Below are 25,767 nucleotides of genomic sequence, written 5' to 3'. Positions count from 1 at the left end.
AAGACATAAATCAGAGATACAGAAAATGTCAACTCCAGCAGTTTAAGCTTGGCAAAACTATGGGACCACTGAAATGGAAGTCTTAAAATGGCAAATGCTGAGCAATTTGAGGAACAGTCAGATGTAATGTAATGAATATACTCTGTGTGTTGGCAGGGTGTGTGACTGCACATTACATAAAAGAGATGAGATACAAGTTACATTAAATACATTACATTCAAAGCAGCTATATATCTGCCAACTGCACATTATTAAAAAGGAAAGAATGATACAACTTCACACTTTCTGTGAAAATGTACTGGAGAGAAAAAGTCCCTTATGTTTCCCACACTGCTGCTTAACACTGCATGAAAAAGAACCAGAGTATTCACACAGTTTGTTGCAATTACAGAAACCTGTCTGAAATTCTAGATATCCTTGATAAAAATGTAGAATATTGTATGAACCAACTAGATACTAATTATTACCCATCACACTTATTTAAATAACATCTCCCAAATGCAGAATGCTTCACAAACTCCCACTCACTGAAGCGTAGGTGTGATGGTGGTCTGGGTGCACTTTGCTACCTTCTGTATCCCCAGCTTGTTAGCAGAATGATCAAGGATGAAGTATTCTCCTTTTCTTTATGCTTTGATCAGGAAATGATCTGTTAAACTCAACTTTGTGCAGGAGCAGGTTAATTTTGAGAAGACAAGTTTTCTCATGAAGCCAGTAAAAAGCTAATCTGACAGCAACAAAACTGCCGGACTTGTCAGTAGAAATATCTGAACAGTCTGTCAACTTGCACTCTGCACACATGTGGGAGTTCTTGTGGTTCACAGAAACATGGTTCAAGTTTTTGGTGAAGAAACCTGAGGTTCAGTTTCATCCTTCTAAGGAAGGGAACACCTTTGAAATTTTTTCTTTCAGAAGACAAAAGTTTTCCTACAAGCCAAATCATGCCCCAGACCATTTCCTAACTTCTGCACTTTGCACATTTCTCAGCAGCAGAAGGAAGAAATACAGCCAGGGAAATGGCTTAAGCTAAGCACACACAAGCCCACCAAAACCACTGGGGAAGCTTACACAATAAAAGTTAAATTTGCAAGTTTAGCCACCAAGTCTCTGGGAAAGCAACAGTAACAACTTATTTTTTCCTATCAATGCTAAAATCAACAAACTTCTGATTAGAGATTCTTGGCATCATTAATGTATGTCACTAATAACAGACAACTTACTGCATGCTAACAGTTTTTTTACCTACATGCAGCATTGCACAACCTTGGTTAAACTGAGGGGTCCTGTATAGGATTTAAAATGCCTTTTTGGCAAACTCAGCACATAAAAGTTTAATAACAATAATAATAAAAAAGAAAAAAAAAACCAAAAACAAAACCAACAAAACAAAACACCAAAAAACCAGCTGCAGCTTTAGCTCCACAACACACAAATAAAAACATTTTAAAAAAGGGAGGACTTGCAGATATTTTGGAACTGTAGTTAAACTTCATAAAAATCCCAGTGTAAAAATCCAATACTCAAATGCTTATTGCTGAAATGTCTTCTTGAAGCCCAGAGAAGATGAATTAATTTTTTCATTAGTTTACCATGCTCTATAATTCTGAGATCCAAATCTCTTTTATTTATTGTCTATCACCATGAGAAATCAATCAAATCACAATTCATAAAAACAGACAAGGAGACTACAATATACAGAGCATCTTTTCTTTACTAAGTGAGCTTATATACCACAATTCTCAGGTCCTAAAAAATATTTTCAAATTAAGTACAATTCATTACTTGGGGTTTTACTTTTTATCTATTCCAATACCACTTCAATGCTTCTTTAAGATCAGGGGAAAAAGTACAATAGCTCCTTTGACCATACAATATTTGGGGAAAAAAAAGGCATAAATACTATCTACTGAACTAAGTGGCCAGACAAAAGAAAGGGAAAAAGGACATCTGTTTATTTGTTCTACAGCTCTGAATATTTTTGTCAAACAGCACTATATTCAAAACTGCAGAAAAAGCCTCTGAGATACAAGTGTTTCTTAGTTGCACGGCTGGTTCCAGATCTATTGGATTTTTCTTTTTACTATATTGGATAGAATGGATCATAGCAAGAAGAAAGGGAAATACAAAAAAAATATGTATGAAGTAATATTTCCATTAGATAAACTGTTCGAAAGAAGATAAAATTCTATGCCCAAATGCCCAAGACATATGTCTGTGTATATACTTTCAAATATATACAAATATATCTATATACTGTATATATATACACATCTTTATATGACTGCAGAAATTATGGAGCCAGAAATCCAATTCATGGTATTGTGTCTAATTTCACTGTGTTTCTTCCTGTGCCAGCCTTGTTTACATAGAAGTGTAGACATATTCCTTAACAAGCAGCAATGCTTTGAAGATTGAGCTGTTGAAGCATTTTACATGTCCTTTTTTTCAGTAAAATTAATTCTAATTAGTAAATGCTAACAGATTTTAGTAATTTATTCACTTTTTGTTCACACAGAAGAAGCAAGACAGTGGCTACTATTCTGTATATTTGTTTTCATTATCCCAGACATTTAGAATTTTTCCTTTCCCAGTATTTTTGGGGAAAGAAAAAAACCCCAAAACTCAGAACCCACCTAACAATTTCATTTTGTGGTGAGAAATCTACTGTTCGATGTTTCTTCCCCACACATTATATATCAAATACTTTATTGATGAAAGAATGCAAATCTAAGATACACTTTTATTTTAGATTTCCTTTTCAATCATGGATAACAATTCGATAGTCTGCAGTCCTGCTCATGCTGTTATTTTTGGTCAACTCCTTCTTTGATTTACCATACGGACAACAAATTGTTTCAAAGCCAAAACCTCATTGCTTTATAGTTGTTATCTAGAGTCTCCTATTGTCTAAAATGAATTGGCTTTCTGGTAATCACATGGTGGCTATATCACAAGCATGTCTGGTATGTTTCCTGTTTTGGGTTTGCTTATTAAAGTGAAGAAAATTTTTAGAAGCCTGTGATGAATTAGGAGAGGTTGAATTGGAAGCTTTATTACAATCCAATATTTTTTCTGACAAAGGCATAGGTAGAGAAGAAAATGGCATTAAGCATAATAACAGAAATGAAAGGCTTCAGAGGAGTCTTACTGCACCAAAAAAAGTACCGTCTCCATCCAAGGATATTTTAGCCCTTCTCCGTGGTATTGTAAGTTGAAGTTCATCCCCTTCTTCTAATTTTGCAATGCCTGGCAAAAGATTTGGAATATTTTTAAGTTAATATATCAAATACACTATTTTATAAATGGTATTCAAAAGTCATTATGTGTCATCTTGCAAATGGAAGCATGGCTTGTTATTTGTGATGAGTGCTTTTATCTTAAGGCATAATCTTAGAGTTTACAGCCTATCCAAAGCGGACACTTAACATCTTCTGTGAAGCTGGACTTAATTTCCACACTGCACTCGGCATAACACAGTTCACTTAAGCAAACACTGCAAAAATTTCTAACAGTGGTGTACCCAGGTTCCTCATGTTATGGTAATGAGACAGTCAAAGTCAGCATTGAGTATTACTGGCCCTAGACCACTCCATTCCCACACTTGTGGAGGAGGTCTTATGAGCTTTACCAACCTAATGAATCAGCTTATCCACTGCAACTGCAGAGCACAAAAGTGCTTCCTGCCAGCCACACATCAGCTGATATAACCAAGAGCATCTTGCCTTCAAGCTGCAGCTGCTGAGCTGAGAACACATCTAACATCTGCTGTGACACATGCTCAACAGCATGAGAGAGAGCAGTCAGAACTGCTTTTCCAGGTGAAAACAGAACAGTGGGAATTTGGGAAGCAGGAATCATGAAGTGGCAAGATAGAGATCCTAGTTAAGAAATGGGAACAGTAATACAAGGGTAAAGTCAGAGTATACATGAAATTGAAGGTGATTATGTTGCCAGAATGTGAGGCTGAGGGGCCAGAAAATTAAAGGAAACGTTTGGACAGCCTCAATTGCCAGGACAAAGTATCTAGTTAGTTAGTTAGTTGGAATTTAATTTTATTTGGAAAAAAATTAGCTTCCTGCCACATCCCATTTGTTTAATGCCATTTATTGCTGACAGTCAACTCCATCACTCAGTGTTGCCCACTTTTTCATAACACATTGAAAAAAGAGTGCTGGAAAATAACCAAAGAGAAAACCCTCAAATCCACCATTAAGGTGAAGTGACAGACAGATAAGAGATGATAAATGAGGTTTTATAGGCCTTGACACCAACTCCTTAAATACTACTGCAGGAATATACACATACATTGAGCATTGAGCCTGCAGGACTTGCATTAAATATTTTAATTGTTCTTTTTTGTGGTGTTTCTAATCTGTGCAGTCATGAAGAGCACCTTATAGGAATTAACTGTTTTTCATCTAACCAAAGACTAAAAATGCAGTAGCCTTTAAAAGGAGGAGAAATATCACAGTATGGTTTGCACATATTGGATGGCTAAAATTCGTATGTGACATTTCAAAGGAAAATATAGCTCTTTAATATAACTATTGTTATATTATTTTTATATATTATAAATATATATTATATTTAATATAACTAAATGTGGAATTCAACTCCTAAGTAAAACTGAGTTCTTCAATAAGGACAGTAGGTACTCCTCTGCCTCAGGCATCTAACTGGAAGCACCAAAATGTCTAACCATTTTACAGAGTCAATCAAGAGAGCAAAATTGTTCAGATCACCAAGTTAGATGCATAATCTCCAACTGTTGATACTTTATATAAAACCGTATCTTCTGAAAATATTCTGTAATTTTGCAGTTAGTTCTTTATGACTGCTACAATACAATTGCCCAACACTAGAGATTCCATTTGATACAGTTTTTTTGCAAACAAAGAAAAGGAAAATGCAGATATTTACCAGCAGTATAGCAAGAATTATTTGGATAAGATTGTGGCATATTTTGGATGCAGCGAAACAATGTCACCAAGCTGAGATCATCACCAAACACATGAGCCTTCTTCCTCTGTATTAGGTGTCCCATAGCAAATGTTGTATCCGTATATAAAACCTACAGATAGAGGAGGTGAAAACTTCAAACTTAATGTATGGAGGCATTGAAAAATCCTTACGAAAGTCAGATGCTGAAGTGAACTGAGCTTTCTCACCTGGCCATATATGAAAAAATAACCCGTTTCTTTGACCACTATTTTATTTCCTTGTTCTTCCAGAGCTGTTCCACGTTTAAAGCTCAGGAGCCAAGGGACAATGCTTGAATCATCTAAAAGAAAAAATAATTTTAGGTGATCAGAAAGGTTATATTCTTCCTTTTCACTGGCCAAAAATTAACAAAGCTGACTTCTAGACAAAACTTCCAGTCTTACTAGCTGGATTTCCCCACAGAAAAGATGATATTTGCAAGAGACATCCAGATATAGGGACCTTCCAGATGCAGGGACCTTGTTGTTTTTTGTTTTATTTTGTTATTGGTGGGGGTTTTTTTAATTTTTAAGTTTGTTGTCAAAACTCAGTCAAAACTTCTACTGCTTAGAAGTTAGGAAAATTTTTTGAAACAGTTATCCCATGGAATAGTTAACTATAAATCATGGCACATATTCTTACCTTTCTGTTGGATATCACTTTTGCTGTCAGCAATCAGTTGCAAGCAGGCCTGCAGCACTGCAAAGTGAAAGCATTTTGAAATCAAAGAAACATAAGTGAGTAATAGAATAGAGTAAATTTATGAAACTACTTTAAGAAAAAAAAAGGACACGAAAGAAATCTCTTAGTCTCACCACTTATTTTAAAACAGAACCTATTGGTTTTAACACAGATCTTACTCAAGTGTGCAAAACAAAAATTCCTGTCACAACACATGCTAGATGACTTTCAGAGATCATGCAGCTAAGTGGGAGGCCTCAGGTAGCAGCACAAGTAACACCCGCTTCTTTTAATATCTGGTCCTAATAAAATTATGTAGCAGTAAGTCAAATGAGCTAGAAATCATCAGGTCAATTAGCCTTGTTAATTTTCTAAGCAAAAGCTTGAAAAAAGCCCCAACCCTGCCAGCTATGATAGATAGCAGATTTTCTGTGTTTGCCATATTATTTAGAGAAATGACTTTCCAGTTATAGTGCTATAAAATATTAGTCATATATACTGGTTATATGGTACTTTCATAATAAATTCTCAAAATCCATATATATGTACTTTCAATATGTTTTCAGATACTGTCATGGTTTAGCATAGTTTGGGTTTTTATTTAAAGAGGGCTCCATCAGCCACTACAGATATGTACACTCAGTCAACCTATATTGAGACTAAGAGGGAAAATAGAGAGATGACTCCTAGCAAATTAATGCACACATAACAGATAGCTTAGTATCTGTCAAAATGTGTTGCTCAAAACTGTAGACTGGTGACACTAATGAGAAATTAGGTGCTTGTTCAGAGAAAAATACTGAAGAATGTTAAAATACAGATTTGCAAGTGAAACGAAGATATTATAAAAAATCCTGCTAAGCATAAGTGTCAGGCAACAGGATAAAAGGAAAAAAGAATAGCTGCATTTGCCTGGAGCAGATTTTAATCAAAACATCTGGTTCTCATGCTACTTTGAAGGATGGAAAACTGAATAGTAACATTTACTGCACTTGACAGAGACCAAATGAATTTACTAAGAGTCAAGAGAAGAAAATTCTGCCATGGATTGCTCCATTTTGTTTATCACTTTTCAGCCAAGAAGGCTGTGGGTCAGATTTGGCCACACGGATTTGGCTATAATGGGTAGTGCCATGGATCTGTGGGATCCTGTTTCTATGTCTGTCAGTGGTACCCACATGAGCAACCAAGTGTCCAGTAGCACAAACCTCTTGCTGCACAGCAGGTAGTGAGAGGATGTGGGTGGAAAGCAGACTCTTTCTAAGTTTCCTTTTTAAGGGGTCCTTCTTGAAAACAGCAGAAGAAGGCTGGTTGTTCACCAGCACTCAGCCATGCCAGCTGGCAGCGCACAAGGATTCAAGTGCACATCTGGGAATGCTCCAGTGCCAGAATGATCACAGCCTGCAAGCCCTAGTTATGTTAATAGAAATGCTATCATCCAAACTCCTGTCTCCCACACTGAAATGTGTCCTTGAGTCCTATCAATACACATCAGTAACGTGCTACACTCTATAGATTTTTTTCAAGCCAAGAATTTAAAGGCATCTGAATTATCTGCCTTCTGGTAAGGAATAAAAACACCCAAGCCAACCAAAAATTTAAAAAGGTATTATAATTCAGACATTTTTCTATCACACTTGTGAGCAAAACACTTTTCTGGAAAATAAACTTCTAAATAAAATTAAAATGGGATTTTGTGGAGATGTACAACACAGCACATCAGTCAATTAATTTCACAAGACATTAATTCTTCTTTGGGACAAAATGCCTTCCTAGTGAATGGAATTTGCTGATTCCCTAGTATTTCAGTAAGCTAAATCAAAATTTTAATTCCTGCTTTTAAAAGAACCGACTAGTATGGCCACTGGATTTTCCACTAACCCAGTGAGAGGATTTGTGATGATTCCCACTAACCAGCTGATATCCAGCTGGGTACCAGTGAGTAGTGTCTACAAGCACTAAAACTTCCGGCTACTTTAGCAACTCTTGTTAAAACTGCTCGGCAAACTTGGTGGGCATTTTTGAAACTATCCTAATTCTCACTTTGCCAGTCTGAATTTCTGTTTCAGCTGGTTGCAGCACTGAAATACTAGTCAGCATTGCTGAGAACTGCTCACAATAATTAAAATCTGCAAGATCAGAACAGTCTGAGATCAACTCCATCTTTTTAAAACACATGCTAACTCTATTCTACAGACATCAGATCTACACTTAATCTCTAAAAAAAAATTCTGTCTCTTTTCTTTTAATACATGCAGATAGGAATAAACCTCCACAGAATATAGTAAGCTTGTTTTTGAAAAAAATGGATGCAATAGTGTCCTTCATGACAATAAGGAGACAGAAACTAGCATAGTGGCCATTTTGCCTAAAGCTACAAAAGACAAACAATATCTAAAAAAGTGCTTGAGGGACTGAACAACATCATGCTTCAAAAATATGTTCTGAATCCAAAGTTGACCCATAACTATTTCCAGTATATACAAGTACTTCACTTTGACTTCAGTGGAACTACTTACATGCCTAAAATTAAGTAATTCATTGAAACAAATTCCAAGTAAACACTACTACTATTAAGGAGAAGATATGGACATACAAAGCACATTTTTTGAGTGAATTAACAGAAGTTTTCAGTAAAAAGTTAACGTTGTTAAGAAATGCTTCCAATTCTATTCCAAGAAGTACCCTAATCTTACCTTAAATACAATATGAAGAATATATGTATATCAAAATACACATTGAATAGTTGCTATTGGTACTGTGAAGAATAAATCAAAAGCTCTGCCTGAATCTTTCAGCCTAGTATAAAACAAACTTGAGCAACATCTTTGTAGTCCAAAGGCTTTTTGAATAATTAATAATGAAAGCAGAATACAGGATTAATAAAATACATCTTGAAAATGTGTAAAAATATCTAGACTGAGTATCACCATGAGATCTAGCTGTATAAAAGTGTATCTAGAATGCTAAAGCGTTCCCCACCCTCTTTTGACTTTAAATAATAGCTTTGCTTTGACGTACATTCTTTTTTTCCGCTGATTTTAATTACTCTGCAGGCTGTGGGTTGGCAGAAGTTCATTTCAGAGTCTGTCTTATTCCATGAACAGAAGACCCAATTCTGAAGAAGTTAGTCAGTCCAGATGCCTTTATAAACCACAGCCGGCACACGAAGTGATGTGTTCTCTACTGGTTGAGCAATGTAGTCACAATTTAAAAAAACCTACTAGCTTTTGCTGCAGGGCAGCAACCCAGCTTTCTGCATATCTCCATGACTTAAGACCTTGTATTGGTAAAATAAAATTTTCCCTCACATGCAAGTTTCGTTATTATCTAAATTGCATTAATAATTTTAGTATCTTGCGATCTCACTTAATGATCCATCCAAACAAAATTTCAAGTTTACTATATGTGAGCTCATGTATAAAATTTAAAGTTTTGATATCTGAGGCCTGAGACATCTGTGCCAATTTTTGCTGAAATAAAACCTAGGAAAAACCCTGACCTTGAAAAAAACCCCTCAGACCTGCTTATTTAGGTTCCTTTTTTATCTAGATCTGTTCTCTGTAGGATTCCCAAAGCACATTTAAACACTAGACAATTTAATTTGTAAGGGACAAGCATTTTCTTGAACCATTTGTAGTTCTTCTTCCCTTAACTTCTTGATTTCTCATGACAAGAGATCTTTTTCTAGTTTTTGCTTGTCCATTTTTATAAACTGGTGTTCATGAAGTCTATCACAGCAGAAACCAGGACAACTGGTTAATTTGGTGCTTTTTAATAGAGATGTCTTTATATGGCATTAATTATGGATTCAATCAGTCCCTGCATTAAAAGGCCTTGATCATACCTTGCAGGTATGACTAAGATCTAATAAATATCTTCAAAGAATTGGTAGCATTATTTTGACCTTCATAGAATTGCCAGTAACATGTTACAATCAGAAAAACAAGGGAATTGTTTACTAGGAATTCAGATTTCTATTATGAAGTCTAAAGCAGAATGTTGGTTTTAAAAATTACAGCCTATTTGGTGTATTTTTGATTGTGCAGTGTTCTGCATAATGCACAGCACTGATTTATTCACTCATCCATTCAGTGAAATTCTTCATGTGAAATTGCAGGCATTGCATTAAGTAATTTTCTATCCTTTTGCATAGAAGGGTCTATTTCCTTTTGAATTAGGCTGTTGTCAGCAGAAACAAATCAGGATAACATATATTTTCAAGAAGTAGGCCTTTCTTTTTTCTTTTTAATTTGATTTGAATTTTTATTTTATATTTGACCTCTTCAAACAATAAAATATGGAGTATTGTGAATATTTGGTAAGGGAATTTTATATGTGGCATTTGTTTAAGTTAGTAACAAAAGCTTGCGTCTCAATTCAAAGATCACTAAAGTCAAGTACCACTTGTAAAACTTCTTGCTATCCCTCTGTCTCAGATATCTAAAGCAACAACATACAGAGTCAAAATACTTCCAACCAACAAATGGATTTTCCAGTACAGCAATTTTATCAAGAGGGATGGCAAAATTCTCACACCATTGTTGGAAGGCAATAGTTATTTCCCATGGACACAAATGATACTGGAGTGGAACTTGAGAATTGCTAGTAAAAAAAAACAATTGCCAAGTAACATGCCAGGTTACCCTGCCTCACTGATTTGTGGAATTACATAGAAGCTCCTACATACATGCAAGGAGTTGGGCAACCTCAATACAACAAAGTAAATGTAGTCCATGGGGACTCCAATCTGATCCCAGCAGGTCACCTGCATTTGAGTTTACAGAAGACCTGATTCTCACCTCCCTAGGCCATGGGAATCAGAATCCCACAATAATCATCAGAATGAGGCACTGAGGGAGTGTGAAAATGAAATTTGATGTTTGTACATTGGCTTAGACAACGGTACATAAATCTTATTCCTGGGCTCAAGTGCACGTGCAGCTTAGAGAGAAACACACAGGCAACACAATCAATAATTATGAATAGAGTATAAAATTCAGGAGAGGTCTTTTGTTGTGGACCAGTTTTCCTCCACACACAAAATTTATAGAGAGAAAGATAAAAAGAAAAAGTGTATCTGTTGTTACGTGTCCTGATCTGACATTTGCCAGAAGCGTACGTTTCAAAATCAGCCATTACCTCCTACTCATTGTATCAAGAACTCCGGTTCTGACTGCTAGCTGTGCAGCGTTATTTGGAATTGATGCTTGAAACACTTCTCTTCAACCTACCCAAGCTGGGAATTTTCACAAGACACAAAACGTGCAACTACTGATGACTAATAGTCTTATGCATCAGCACAGACAAATGCATACCCCATAAAATAAGAAACAACATTGTGTTAAATCCACTTCCATTCAGTTGTCCTTTAATCAAAATGCTAATTTGTGGCCACTTGTGTGCATTAAAATGGAAATTCAGTATGTTCAAGAAAGGCTGCGCTGAGTCTAAAAAAAGAGTGATGGGGTATCCATTCCTGGAATTTAGCAATTAAAATCTAAAAACCCCAGAACTGAACAATAACTTTATTTATAAAAAAAAAAATAGTTCTATATTTTACTTCTGCTCTCTGTTGAAGCACAAGAGAAGCAATTATATATCAGTGATGTTTTCAAATATTAACTTTCTAAGGAATCGATCCATATAAAAGTAAAATGATGGGTCAACAAATAATCATGAAATCAGACTCTACTTTGAGACCTTGCTGAAGCAAACAGAAGTAGGACAAGAACAGGCACCTCACTCAATATTCTAATTTATTTGCCATTATAACAGAATGAGTGCCACACATCTGCAGGACAGTTTGGAGGCTGATGGGATTCTGGTACCCAGATATGGATGTCAAAAGATCAAAATGCAGGGCCTGTAATTCTGTGTACATGACCAAGTAGTAGACTGGATTCAGCACCATGAACAACACCATGTTCTCCTATTTAACTCACCCTGCTAAAACAAAATCTAACTTTAACTAGTAGGTTCATGGTCATCAGTGAAATCTGATCTGAGAAAATATAGTATCTTACTGAACTCTGAAAAGCTAATTTTTTTGTAATTTTTTTGCAGGCAGAAAGCTAATTCTAACAACTTTTTATATAAATGCAAGATTTGCAATTTACTTTTTTTTCTTTTTTATATATAAAAATATGAGGTTCATGTTAGAAAACATTTTTGTAATAGGTCAACTGATGTAGTTTTTCCCTTTAAAATGGATGTTCATATTCTGTGTTGTCATCCATCCTAAACAACTTTAAAGACAGCTATACCTTAAAAAATGTTTACAGAAATAAGTAGCTTAATTGAAATTTTAGTGTTAGAGGTATAATCAGAGGTGGCTACATGATGAGAAGAATCTAAAGTCTACACTGAAGCACAGCTGAGGAGCCCCAAACACTGCTCACCTCAAAGAGCAATAAGGCTAAAGATGAAAGCTATTGTCAAGGAAACTGGATTGCTTGCAGAGTATTGATGCTCTAACACTCATTTAAAGAAAAGACATCTCCTTATTTTTTGAATTTTGTACTTTAGATCACTTGTTTTTATTTGGGAGTTCCTAGGGTGGGGAGGGCAGGGGAACTCTGTGGTTCCTGTGATAGGAAACAGGCTACAAGAAATACAATTTAAGCAATCATGACCTCAGTCCTGTTTGCGAAATCTTTCTTAGCCAAGATCCTGAATCAAAGACTACTAATGAAATAGAATAAATCCCATATAAACCTGTGGATTTTAGGTGATGTCCTAAATTAATGGGGTTTTTTTGAATATTGGGAGTAAGTAGAGTGATTATACTCTAGAACTTAAATTTCATTTAGCTTACTTGAAGCTCAAGTGAAATACATTTCATGTTAGTTGCCCAGTGAGAAACACATTTTAAGCAAAGCTTCATCTAGTCTTTACCAATAATTTACTCCATTTCAAGTTCTCTAAATAGTTTAAGATATCAGTTAAAATAATATAAAAGTATACATAGGAAGAGTGAACTGATTTAGCAGCTCAGGAATATTTTTAGTTACTCAGTGCAATTAGAGTATGTGCGCAAACTGGTATAATAAAATTCTGTGTTTCATCTTATAAGGCCCCACTGTGTTTGGAAAAAGAAAGAAATGCAGGTATTTTATCCCCAAAGGAAACAAATATATCCCATTATTATGTCAACACTATAATATACATTGGAGACCTTTTATGGAGCACAGTCGTCAGTGTTCTTTGCAGAACCTTTTAAAAAGGAGAACCATGACAAAAAAAAAAAAAAAAAATCTTACTGGATAGGAATTCCTTTATTAATTTTACTATTTATTGATAGGTTGTTTTAATGTAGAAATTATGCTAAACTTCTGAATTCCTTGTAGTCTGCCTCTTTTGCCAGGTACAAGCCAGCCTTTCTCCTTGAAAGCTCCTATTTCCCTAAAGTTCTCATTACTTCTCTCTTTTCTGTTTCTCAGAAAAATGAATTGGCATTTTTATTAATAGATTTCCCTCCCTACTATTATCAGAGAGAATTGAACAATTGAAAATCTGAATGATTTGAAGTTGCCTTTTTCAACTCTAACGCTTCATGCAGATTTGGGATACAACATTCAAAGTTCAACCTGCATATAGCTTAAATATCTGGTACCTTAAACAGTATGTCCCTACTCATTGCAGGACCATTGGACTACATGGCCTTTTAAAGGTCCCTTCAAAGCCAAAACACTCTGTGATTCAATATTCTATCCTTTAAGAGAATATGCCCATGGTTAACACTATTCATCCACCAATAATTTTGAAAACCAGAATGGGCTCTGGGAGCATGGATAAACTGACAGGAGAAAGAAAACATGAATCAAACACTCCTGCTTTTCTCTAGACAGGATCCAACTGCGGCATCCCAACCCACTTCATCAGCTGGTATTTACCTTTTTCTTCTGTGTTGGCGGCAGACCGCCTGCCCCTGTTTCTACTCCCGTTCCCGATTTCCTTTTGGAAGCTCTCAACCGGACCAGTACCAGCAAGCCTGCTCTCCTATCAAGGAGAAGCAACAGTCAGTGAAAGCAGCCCCACATTTGCCCATGCCCTGCGAGTCAAAACCCACCCCTCCAGCTTACCTGCCTGGCGTCAGCTGCAGACACTTGCAGGAAGGAAGAAACAGGGGTACCTGCTTTATTTTCATCGGGGGACACGAGTGGCTGGTCTAGCGGAGACCGTGCCTGGACGCTGTAGACCAGCTCGCTGCGCAGAGCTTCTAGTTCTATTTTCAGGATGATAACATGGTAAAGAGACACTGCTGCAAGACAAGAGGACAGGAGCATTGCAAGCCACGGGAATGTGACAGAAAAAAGTCCCGTGGCGCCTGAAACAGCACCAGGGAGGGCAGAGGGAGAGGAGGCGGTATCCTTCTGTTGGATGACGTGCACACAGTCCACGGATTTCATCGCTGCTCTTTCCTTACTAAAGCCAGAGGGAGAGTTCAGCTGTCCCCTTCCGAGGTGCAATCCATGTTACCAGTTGCTCTCTGAAACTAAGGGCATCCAGAATAAGTGAACAAAACGCCCAGATCATTTCCTGTCATATGAAGCCGTTGATAGCACCATTAAACTTAATGTACAGAGTGAGCGTCTAAGATTCTGTCTTCCCTTTGTTTTCACCTCTCTGTGCTGCATTTTGGAAATGAATACTTTCTCACAAGCTACTTGTTCAATCTACCTTCCTCCTTTCACTTTCCACTAGTTATTTATGTGGCAGCTTGCTATAGCCATTTCCCATAATCTTTAAATTTTGGCACAGCCAGAACCACCAGTAATTTCGAGTCTTATCTAGAAGTGCAGAAACCATGTAAAGTTTCCTGGCAGCATTTCATCCAGTGCTCCTTAAAAGACATACACGTATGGCAGGCATGTGCCTCTGTGTGTGTGAAGGCATACAGATGTACTCTGTATATACATTATATCATCTATATTAACACATTTATATTCATATCTAAAGTGCCAATATGCATACAGAGGAGACAAATTATTCAAAATAAGTTTTTTGTCCTTTCCTGAAAACAAAAGTGAAAAATACTCCCAGGTATGAGTCACAAATTATGGGTTTCTCAACTGTATGAAGTTGCAAATTCTGCAGTTCAGTTCATCAAACTAACTTGAAAAGGGATGACATTTTATTAAACTTTTCTAATAAATACAGTCTCTCTAAAGAATTCAAGAACCTTCATTTATGCAAAAAGGAACACAAAGAAGCAGGGAGAAGAAATTTGGCAGGGGGAACTAGAAGAGGTAAAAACTAGGGGATTGAAAAGAGTAAGAGAGGGGAAATAAGAACAAGGAGAAAGGGCAAATAATTATTTAGTGAATTTAAAAATTAAACATGACGCAAAACTTTCAACATGCATGCTGCCAACACTCAGGTGAATCCTGAGTGTCTGGTTTAAGTTCATCTTTTAAGATTTTGTAAGTCCTTTCATCTTAAAACCCTATATTAGGAATTCCTTTCTTTGCAACAGTAAGGCTACCTAGATATTCCACACACGTTCATATATTTTTTTATTCTCACACAAAATTCAACTTTTACCACTTTGTTCAAAGCTCCAGTGGTCTGGGACAGAAGAAAAAAGATAAACAGTATCACCATTATGGCTAAAATCAACAGGTTAACCCCTCTTACCATGCAAGTAAACTTTATCTTTGCAAAAGAGAAAACTTTTACAGGTCAGTCCAAATACTGTGTAATAAATCCTGATGACAACACCTATCAGAGTAGTTCAGATCAAGTTCTTTCTGTTGGGAAGGAGAAGGAAGAAGGAACAACAATAGAGTAACAACTTTCGTAGCCTCTTCCTCTTCTGTTTCTTAAGGCTACAAGAAATTTAGTGTGATTGTAAGCTTTATCATCTTCCGTTGTGATGCAAGGCACTCTTTTCCTTATTTTGTCACCTCCTGCAACCACACCATCCTGCACAGACAAGTAAATCTGTTCCCAAATGCAAAGGAAACAAATACACCATGTATCTTAGCTTGTACCCAGAAGCCCCATACATGCTGTCAGAAATTATACAGAAATTGGTGTGGGGTGGAAAAACCAGAATACCCATACCATTTCTGCTCCTATTTTCAAGGCTAAGTTAAGCTGTAAATGGGGCTGCATTTTGAAGTAAATTTAATGCGAACTAATGTAGGGGTTTTTTAACAGAATAAGCAATTATTAGAACTAAGCAGACATGCCTTCAAGTGTCTCTAGACATCTGAGCATTACCAGCCTAGTACTGACTGCTCCAAGAATAAAAAATAATGTGACAGTTGGAAAAGAAGTGCTATTTTAGAAAATGAAACCGAGTGAGAGAATGGAAGTTATAACTAGCTATCCAGGAATACCAAGAAACTATTGGCCAGTGAGGTCTCTGCAGTCATTAATGTATCAGAAAATAACAGATCAGTGTATAAATAGCAGTGCTCTAGCCACTTCTAGAGAAAATAGGCTGCTCCCAGCCTCCACAGCCTCTTTAAATGGGGTCATTATTTGGGCTGACAAAATAATTGTGGTGACATAGAGGACTTCTGTAAGACATCTGGCTCTGTCTTGCTTATCATTCTGATCAATGAGAATTTCAAAGGGGAGATGAGGAAAATCACAACAGCCCACAGATGGGAAATTGTTAAATTCAATAGGCATTTGTAGCTGAGCATCAAAGGGATCTCTCTGTTGGCAACCTTGTGTTGTTCTGTAGATTTATAAGCAGTTATGTGGTTTAGAAGAAAATACAACTTCAGACAACTTCTGTAATGACAAAAATGGGAACAATAAATAATGACAGTAAGACGTCAATCATGAAAACGAGCATGAGTTACCTAGAAATAGACTTGGTTGAACAACTTCTAATATAATCAAATGGAGCTTCAGTTAATTGCAGATTGCTAATTGCATTAAATTAAATCACAAAAATTACTTAAAAAAAACCCCAAAACCCCCCCAAAAAACCCCACACCAAACAAAAAACCCCATGCTAGTTGCAGAGCCTAGAACCCGAGGAGTCGATGCCTCAATGCTTGCCACTATGTCTTCTCATAACATACTCTCCTTATGATTCCTCTTGTTGGCAGAGCTGCAAAGTAGTCCTTAGCCTGCTTAAAGCAAAGTCAGTAAGATTAGCACATGCTGTTTCTACTGTGTTTTAAACCAAGGTGTGACTAAAGAGGACCAAGGAGTGCTCGGATCAGCCTCCCATTAGGAGACATGGGAAGGTGATGATTTCAGCTGAACACAAGCTCTCAGTGCAATATTCTTGTTGAAACAGAGGTATACTATTTGGATATATATGCTAGGAGAAAACAGCATCATGCTTTTATATTGACAAACCTATTTGCATATAGCTAAGACTGACAAAACTGAACAGTGAAAAAGGTCAAAAATCCAGAATGAATACAAGAGACCTAGAGAACTAATCTCAGAAAGGGTATTCAGTTTTTGGTTAGCAGCCTGCTTCTACTGGACAGCCTTCCTGAAAATCCTTTTGCAAACATTTGTACCACATCAACAATTTTTGACTCAAGACACATGTGGGCAGAAAAACCTTAGGGGCTGCCTCAGGACCAGTTCAAAGCAGCATTTTTCAAACTATTTCTACAAAAGAAAATGTCACTGCATTAAACTGCAGAAACCTAGCCCTGGGCATCTAACTCTGCAAGCAAATAAGAATAAGCGCTCATAGAAAAGGTGTCCTGAAAATATGGTCTTTTTGCATGCACAGTACATGATCTGTGCATACACCATAGTGTCTCCTTAACCCAAAGGATGAGCTATGGTGAACACTCAGATTAACTGACCAAAAAACCCTCTTTAATTTAGCTGAGGAAAACTATAAAGAAATGCCTTGGCTAGTCAAAGAATTCTACTTAACCAAGTCTTTACTTCCAGGGAAAAGGGCAAACATTTTAGGTAAAATTCAAAATAATAAATAAATGAAAACCAAAATGCAACACATTACTACTGAAGACTCTTAAAGGTGAGACTGTTTCATGAAAACACAGGAAAATGAGTTCCTGAACAAAATTAAGGCTTGTTAAAATTTCCAAGATGTTACAGCAGAAACAAGCCTTGTAATTTTATGCAAGCAATTACTTTTTTCATTTCCGTTATGCAGACTATCAGATGAAATTATCAAGATACGTCCTGCTAACCTGAAAACTTATAAAAAAATCAACATTACATCTGTAGGGAACCAAGGCAGAGATAGTAACCAGTCATACAGGAAATTTGTGGTTGAACCAGAAACTGAATTCTTGATTTCCTGAAATCCAGTTATGTTCTTTAACCACAAAAGCATCTTCTTTGTGGGGGAGGAAAAACCCATAATGAAGTTTAATGTGCAAAAGAGAAGCAGTTGATATGACTGTGAAGGCTTGGGTAAAAACCCATGAACATGAAAGTTTGCTTAAAAGCCAGTGTTCTGTTTTTAAAAAGGAGTTTGTGCAGATGCTGCAACCCAGAGATCCAGGCAAGTGTGTCGAAGGCCACACTAAAAGTATGTCTCCAGTGGCAAGGGTCCAGCTTCACATACTTCTGAAGCAGCCACAAAATGGTCCCTGTGGTTATTACAAGAAAGAGACCATGATATCTTGCCTTACCACACAAGACAGTGCAGAACAGATAGAGGAGCACAGAAAAAGCAAAGGTTCCATTCTGAAATTTTCCTTTTAATTTCAAGTCCTTTCTGAAGATGGACAAAATAGGAGTACTATTTTGGAAGAGATCAGAATAAATCCTGTATTATAGTTTTCTGCTATTAAAGAAATCTGTACTAAGAGTATTCACAGATATCCCTCTGAAACAGCAGACATTCCCTTCAAGAACACTTAATTAGCTCTTTCAGCCATTAACCAAAACTTATACGGTAACAAATCCTGGCAAGTTCTGCCTCACAAATGGATCCAAAAAGTAGTCATTTCTGTATACTCCACTCCTGTGGCTGTATAACTTACATCTTACTATTTTAACTTCTGTAAGCTGTTGAATACCTTGCAAGTAAAGGATGTGTTATACAAACAGTTAAAGCCTTATTTGTTAAATTACCTTATTAAAAGGAAAACAAAAAATTCTATGAGATTTTTCTGAAGCGAAAAGGGTAATCTTTTCTCTTTGCCTCAAAACTGCCGAGGATAATACAGATGTCTCTGCATATTTTAGATATGCCATCCTCGATTTATTCCTTGCAATATTTTATTTCTCTAGATATCTAGACAATTTGGGTCCAAATGCATCCTATACAAAGTAAACCTACAGCTCACTTGCAGCCATTGTCACTTTTTATATGGTTATTACAGTGCTTTCGAAAAGGAAGTGACACAAAGGAAAAGCAATTATTATAGGTGTCTTTCAAAGTATGCAGCAGAGCCAGCTAGAAAATAATTTTAAAAACATACAAAATATAAAAAGACAACCCAGGATTTATATACGACAGCAGCTAAATGCCAGCCTTCTCCCCTTCACCCCCTCCTCCCCCATGATGTTACAGCAATTGCTTCTTACTGCTCAGGGAAAAAGGAGCTCTGTCATACAGCTGAAGCCCACTTCTCTTACAGTCTCACTGGCTTTGCTACCCAGCAACATGGAGAACTGCATTTCTCCACCTCTTTGACACTATGCAACTTAAGAGATTTTGCACAGATGGGCTAAAAATGCATTTGTATGGTAACAAAATAAACACGGAGCCCTGGCCCTTCATGTGGGAGTGGCCGCTCTGCTGCTGCTACAGTCTGGAGACCTTCAAGAGAGAGCACAGGACAAGGATTCAAGTATTTTCAAATCATAATGTTATTTCTTCGTAGCCGTATGTAATTGCTACACTGTCCCTGAATCCTGGAGGACAGGCAGGAAAGGGTTCTCTGCCTGACCTTTCCCGTTGAATTTTTGTAAATAATTAGCCCATACCAGACGTTAAGTGTAATTCAAACCAGCTGTAGAACTTCCTTTCTATCTGACTTCAAGCAGCACAATCCGTTCCTTAGTTACTTGTCAAAGCTAGCGGCAACATCTCTCTGAACTTGGTACATGAACATACGTACATTTCTGTCAGCCACCTTGCAGCTTTGCAGTATTCAGCTCATTGCTTCAGATTATTAAGTACGTATCTCCAGTAGGGAGTGAAACCATGTTCTTTAATACCAATAAAACCAAGCCTGCTCTTAAGCTGCACTGCCTTTCAGAGAAAGAAAAACTGCTGTTTTTCCAAGCCTTACAAGCATTACTCTACCCCCATCCAAGCTGAAGCATAACAAATTAGTCACATCAATGTTTTCAAAACAAATCCAGAAAATAATCAGTGTACCTTCCTTATCTACTTACAGAGACAGAACTCCGTACAAAGTCTAAAATGAAGACCCTGAATAGGTTCCAACAAGAGATTTAAAGCTCAGGCATGTTCAATATCTTTGCAGCAAATAATTTTTGCTTAGACAATGGTTCAGCATTTTCTCAAAACCTTATCTACCTTGTCTTTTTAACCTTTTTAACAGACAGCAAGCCTTTGGTCTAGGTTTCATTTCATAGAGTCATAGAATGGCCTGTGTTGGAAGGGACCTTGTTCCAACACCCCTTTTGTAGGTATGGGCATCTTCTACTAGATTAAGTTGCTGAGAGCTTCATCCAGCCTGGCCTTGAACACATCTAGGGATGAGGCATCCACAACTTCTCTGGGCAACCTTTCCAGTGCCTCACCACCTTCACAGCAAAGAACTCCCTCCAAATATCTAATCTATACCTACTGTCTTTCAATTTTAAGCCTTTCCCTCTTGTGCTGTCACTACATGACTTTGTAAGAAGCCTCTCCATCTGTCTTGTATCCTCCCTCAGGTACTGTAAAGGTGCAATTAGGTCACCCCAAAGCCTTTTCTTTTCCAGGCTGGACAAGCCCAATTCTCTTAGCTTTTTCTCATAGAAGAGGTGCTCCATCCCTCTATTAAGTTTGATGACCCTTCTCTAGACTCCCTCCAACACCTTAATGTCCTTCCTGTGCTGAAGAATCAAGAGCTGGATGCAGCACTGCAGGTGGGGTCTCACCAGAGCAGAGTAGAGGGGCAGAATCCCTTCCCTTGCCCTGCTGGCCATGCTGCTTTGGATGCAACCCAGGACATGTTTGGCTTTCTGGGGTGCAAACTCGCATTGCCAGGCCATTTCCAGCCTCTCATCCACCAGCACACCCCCAACTCCTTCTCGGCAGGACTGCTCCAATTTTAGTTTAGATGTTCATATGCCCTCATGAATGTTTACTATGATTTAATCAGTACTTGCAAATTCAGACAAAATTTCAAATATGGTGTTTTGCCTGATATGAAGGCCTATGCCTGTCTACTAAGCAAATGAATATAACATCATGAGACATTCCAGGACACAGTTTATGTTGCACTTTGTAGCCCAGCTGCTTATCAATTTTCAAGTAGGAAAAAGCAAATGCAAGACTTAGGTTCTCCAGAATAGCACAGTGCAAGTAAGTTTTAGTGATATAATTCACAAGACAGCAACCTGCTTCTCATTCAGTATTCAGATGAAGTACCCAATCTGGACTTGTTCCTGTACAGTCATTTCCTTCTTTACAAAAATTAGAAGTACCTTTTTTATTTTTTTTTTCATTCCAAATTAATAGGTATCTTGAACAGTGTCCAAATGTACCACACATACACCCCACACCCACAGCCCCGTTTCCTAGGTACTGGGTTAAAAATGAACTGTAAGCCTTGCAGTAATTCAGGAGAGGACACACATTTTGCAGCCTTAGAAAAGACAGCAGTAAGCCCTTATTTTCTGGGTATTTCATATTAACCATGCTGAATGGGAGCAGAGGTGATATAAGCTTAGTAATGCATTTCTCTGTAAGAAAGTAGAAATTTCTTCAGACTGAGTATCCCACTCCGGCTACATGAATTAACTATAAATCTGAGTGGCATTATAGGATTTAAAATTGACATTTCAAATATTGCCAGCATAGGTGGTAAAACTAGTCAGAAACACTTCAAAATACTTCCTAATGGACATAATATTTAGACCATCTCTCAGATCCCCAGACAACAGAAATTTTGAAATGCAAAATGTGTTAGAAAGTGATGGAAAGCTACCACATACCAGTTTTGCTAACACTTCTTGAAAGTAAGGATACATGACAAAGCTTAGAAATATATTTGTAATATGCTTTTTCCTCTGCTGTAATAGCTTTCCACAAATGGCACATCTAACAATGCAGATGTCTAGCCCATGTGCTCTGGCTTTAGTAAGTGACTGAAAACAATACCTTGGGGTTGATCTGTTACCATGCAAACAAAACTACCCCTTCACAGATGCGGAAGACAGACCACAAACTAGAACAAGACATTAACAGCACTTTTAATGTATCAATTTATTGCATATGTCAGTACATAAAAATAGAAAAGTGTTTTTTGTAAAATTAACTTTATTGTAAAAACCAACTAGAATGATAATGTAAAACTTTGCCACAATTAACACATATACAATAACATTTATGCTTTGTCTACAAAACTTAAGAATACTTTATAAGACAATTTTGCCTTAACTCTATATTAAAGAAAAATCAAATAAAAAGCTTGCATCTCATAATCAGTGACTGTTTCTGAATTCAAAACACAAGTGTTATTTAGAACTTCAATATGCTATCTCTATTTACACTTCTGCGGGGTTCTACTCTAAATTATACAAGCAGGATGGCATTGCAAATTATACCTAATGGGATACATCAGGCTGATCCCACTACATGCAAGAGGCACTGATTTAATATTTGGCAGGAGTGCCCCTAGCAAAATCACCTGTCATTAACAAAAATAAAAATGTATTTTCCAATAATTGAATTATGAAATACAAATGGAGGTACGTCTGCATCTTTTTGCTAACAGAAAAGACCATACCTTGGACTCTCAATTCAGTCTTGCATTCTTCACTGTGAACATCCAACGTGACCCAAATTATTAGCTTAGAGATGCTGATATGCATATTTTGTATAAATAGTTAATCCTTCTGCCCTTCAGCTGAGAGATTGTCCATAGCCTACCAAATGCATTTGTGCTCTATTTCTAATTTTACCTGAGAAATGGACATGAGGGCTGCTAAACCAGTTAATGTTTCTCCAGAAGAAAGCACAGCTTACCTCTCTGCATTTCACAGTTCAGAAACAAATCCTGGGAATGTAAACTTGGGTTAGTAGGAAGCCTCAAGTATTTCCACTAATTAAAACCATACACATGTGCACACACACAAGGTCTTATGCTTCCTTACAAGGAACTCTACTGCTACAGCTGTTCAACTCCTGACCCCCCTCTCCTGGAACTTTGTTTTTAGTTTTGTTTTTTTTAACTTAAATTTCCTCTTACAAAAAGAGAAAATTCCTTTAACGAACATATTAACTAAGAGGCTTTCTTACAAACCTGTGAAAAGAACTCCTTCCTAAACTAGAAATTTTTAAGTACAGGACAAATACTTGGGAAACATCTATACACAAATGGATAACTGTTATGGGAAAACATATAATGGTATTAAATAAAACAAATGCAACCGTATCATAACACACCTTTTGGCAATTTAAAGTTATTATTACTATGTTGCTTGCAGTTCAGTTTTTAGCAGCAGATAACTGTGGTTTCCACCACACAGTCCATAAAATAAAAACAAGTCTTGACTTGTCAGAAGAGGTTTCTGCCCCCTCCACCCTCCCTCCCTTAAAGAACTGTATGCAGAGCAGTGGAATATTTGCATAAAAAATCACTTCCCTCCTATTTTCCTTCAGTGGATCTCATAACCAATGCAATGAAAAACAGCATGGATAACTATTCATTCACAAGTGTATGTGGCCAATCCATTAAGGGAGAAGTAAAACTGTGCAGATGTGGAAGGTGGAAGAAACTACCTAAGTGTAAAGGATGCATATATGACAATTGCGTCAACTCATAGCCAGTACCTGCAAAATCAAAGTTTCATATTTATGTCCTGCAGACAATATAGTGAAAATATATGGCTTGATAATGAAAGTAATGTTTAGATACAGCCCACTTTGAAGAGTTTCAGATTGCCATAATCTAACACCACACATTTGACTTTGTCCTAGCAACTGTGTGCTCAAATAGGAATACTTCATTTGTATGCAAGTACCGCAGAATACTAGGGGTATTCTGGGGTTCAGAGTTTTGTTTTGATTCGTGGAAAGTGGGGTTAAATGCCATGTTACTTTAGAAATTGATGCTTTGTGAAACTCACCCCCAATGGTATTTAGCGGCAAGATATGACAACTTCTGAAACAATTACTTTCTCTTCATTCTGTCTCCAACAATTAATCTATTCTTTTGGCTTTATCAACTGATTTTTAGAAAAGCAGTATTTGACTGCTAATTTTCCTTCTCTCCCTCCACCTCTATTCTAAAGCAATGTAAAGTAGATGAAACAATCTATGCAAGCAGCTCACATCTCACTGTAAAATACATCAGGGAAAAGCAGTAGTATGTCTATCAACTCCTTTCTGCTATACAAACACTGCCTCATCTCCCAACCCCCAGCCAAACTTCTCCAACATACCTTGCCCATGTGCCCCCCTCACCAAAGGAAAAAAAAAAAAAATACCACCACTGTAAGCCTGAAAAGATAGTTTTGGTTTCACTCAGATTCAAAACTATGCTCTATGCTTTTATGTCTATAGATCCACAACAATGTATAGTTTTTTCAATCAACTCTAAGAAAACCTTAATAATAGGATCACAAAAGATACTTACCAGAGAAAGAAGCAACTTCTGGTATGTATATGTTTATTTAAAGATTTAAAATAAAGAAAAAAAGACGTATGAAAAGATGTATCATCCTATCTACAAACTGCTGACAACTACTACCCATGTGTATGTAAGAACTATAATTCCATTAGGAGGCATAATCATTAAGGCACCAGTTCAGGAAAGCAGTTTTATTCAACCAGAAAACTTAAGCACAAGCTTAAAATATGACTGTCCCTCAGGAAACAGATTTTAAGTGTGTGCTGAGATGCTTTTCTGAATCAGGACAACATGGCAGAAAAGTTTATTTAAAATTTTGAATCCAAAGGGCAACTTTACAGATTGTGTAGATGATTTTCCAATTTGTTCTTTCCATTAAAAAAAAAAAAAAAATATTTAGAAGAGGCAAACTCAGCTGCAGCGGATGAGAAATTAAACCTGCAGAAGAGATTTGAACAGCTCCCAAATGCCATTAGAGACTGAGCTAACAGCACAACTTTGATCACAGAGTCATCAAGGCTGGAAGAGACCTTCAAGGTCATCTAGTATAATCATCAACCTAACACCACCATAATCACCCCTAAGCCAAATCCCCAAGTGCCACATCCAGATGTCTCTTGAACGATTCCAGAGATGGTGATCCCACTACCTCTCTGGGCAACTTAGTCCAATGCCTAACCACTCCTTCAGTGAAATTTGTTTTATAGTATCTAATTTGAACCTTCCTTGATGCAAGACCATTTCCTCTCATCCTTGCACTTGAAACATGGCAGAAGAGGCCAATCCTCACTTTGCTACAGCCTCCTTTCAAGTGCTTGTAGAGAGTGATAAGGTCTCCCCTGAGCCACCTTTTCTTCAGACTAAACACCACCAGATCCCTCAGCTGCTCCTCACAGGACTTGTGCTCCAGACCCTTCCCAGCTCCACTGCCCATCTCTGGACTCACTCCAGCACCCCAATATCTTTCTTGTAGTGAGGGGCCCAGAACTGAGCACAGGATTTGAGATGTGGCCTCACCAGTGCCACATATAGGGGGACAATCACTGCCCTGGTCCTGCTGGCCACACTATTGCAGATACAGGCCAAAATGCCATTGGCCTTCTTGGCCACTTGGACATACTGCTGGCTTACATCCAGCTGGCTGTTGACCAGCACCTCCAAGTCTCTTTTCTGCTGAGCAGCTCTCAAGCCACTCTTCCCCCAGCCTGTAGCACTGCATGGGGTTGTTGTGACCCAAGTGCAGGACCCGGCCTTGGGCCTTGCTGAACCTCATGCAGCTGGCCTTGGCTCATTGCTCCAGTCAGTCAGTATCTGCAGAGCCTTCCTACCCTCAAGGATATGGCCACCTAGGGCTTCTGCTCATTTTCATTATCCTTACTGT

General features: G+C 37.4%; 1 protein-coding gene across 3 annotated transcripts; it reads right to left on the bottom strand.

The window, feature by feature from the left end:
• Positions 1-1,693: 1,693 nt before the first annotated feature.
• Positions 1,694-25,336, bottom strand: TNFSF13B (TNF superfamily member 13b). 3 transcript variants are annotated; one of them, XM_048323776.1, is made up of 7 exons: positions 22,542-25,336; positions 13,746-13,924; positions 13,557-13,662; positions 5,623-5,679; positions 5,169-5,281; positions 4,921-5,071; positions 1,694-3,246 (listed from the first exon to the last, which is right to left on the bottom strand). In XM_048323776.1, exons 1-7 carry the CDS (start codon positions 22,624-22,626, stop codon positions 3,134-3,136), a joined length of 804 nt encoding a protein of 267 aa, XP_048179733.1. In that variant the 5' UTR covers positions 22,627-25,336; the 3' UTR covers positions 1,694-3,133. The 3 variants fall into 3 exon arrangements, with proteins under 3 accessions (XP_048179733.1, XP_048179723.1, XP_048179715.1); XM_048323766.1 differs by having other exon boundaries at positions 13,746-14,158; positions 22,542-22,588; XM_048323758.1 differs by lacking the exon at positions 22,542-25,336 and adding an exon at positions 19,159-20,076 and having other exon boundaries at positions 13,746-14,158.
• Positions 25,337-25,767: the final 431 nt, after the last annotated feature.

Source organism: Corvus hawaiiensis, chromosome 2, assembly GCF_020740725.1.
Source record: "Corvus hawaiiensis isolate bCorHaw1 chromosome 2, bCorHaw1.pri.cur, whole genome shotgun sequence".
Classification (NCBI taxonomy): Eukaryota; Metazoa; Chordata; class Aves; order Passeriformes; family Corvidae; genus Corvus; species Corvus hawaiiensis.
Note: the sequence above shows the minus strand (reverse complement) of the source record. Positions and strands in the feature narration are given on the sequence as shown.

Coding starts and splice junctions, on each gene's coding strand:
- TNFSF13B (XM_048323766.1), bottom strand. CDS start 14,072: ATGAAATCCGTGGACTGTGTGCACGTCATCCAACAGAAGGATACCGCC. Junction 13,663..13,745: donor CTGCAGCTGACGCCAGGCAG/GTAAGCTGGAGG, acceptor TCTCCTTGATAG/GAGAGCAGGCTTGCTGGTAC. Junction 5,680..13,556: donor CGCCAACACAGAAGAAAAAG/GTAAATACCAGC, acceptor TTCACTTTGCAG/TGCTGCAGGCCTGCTTGCAA.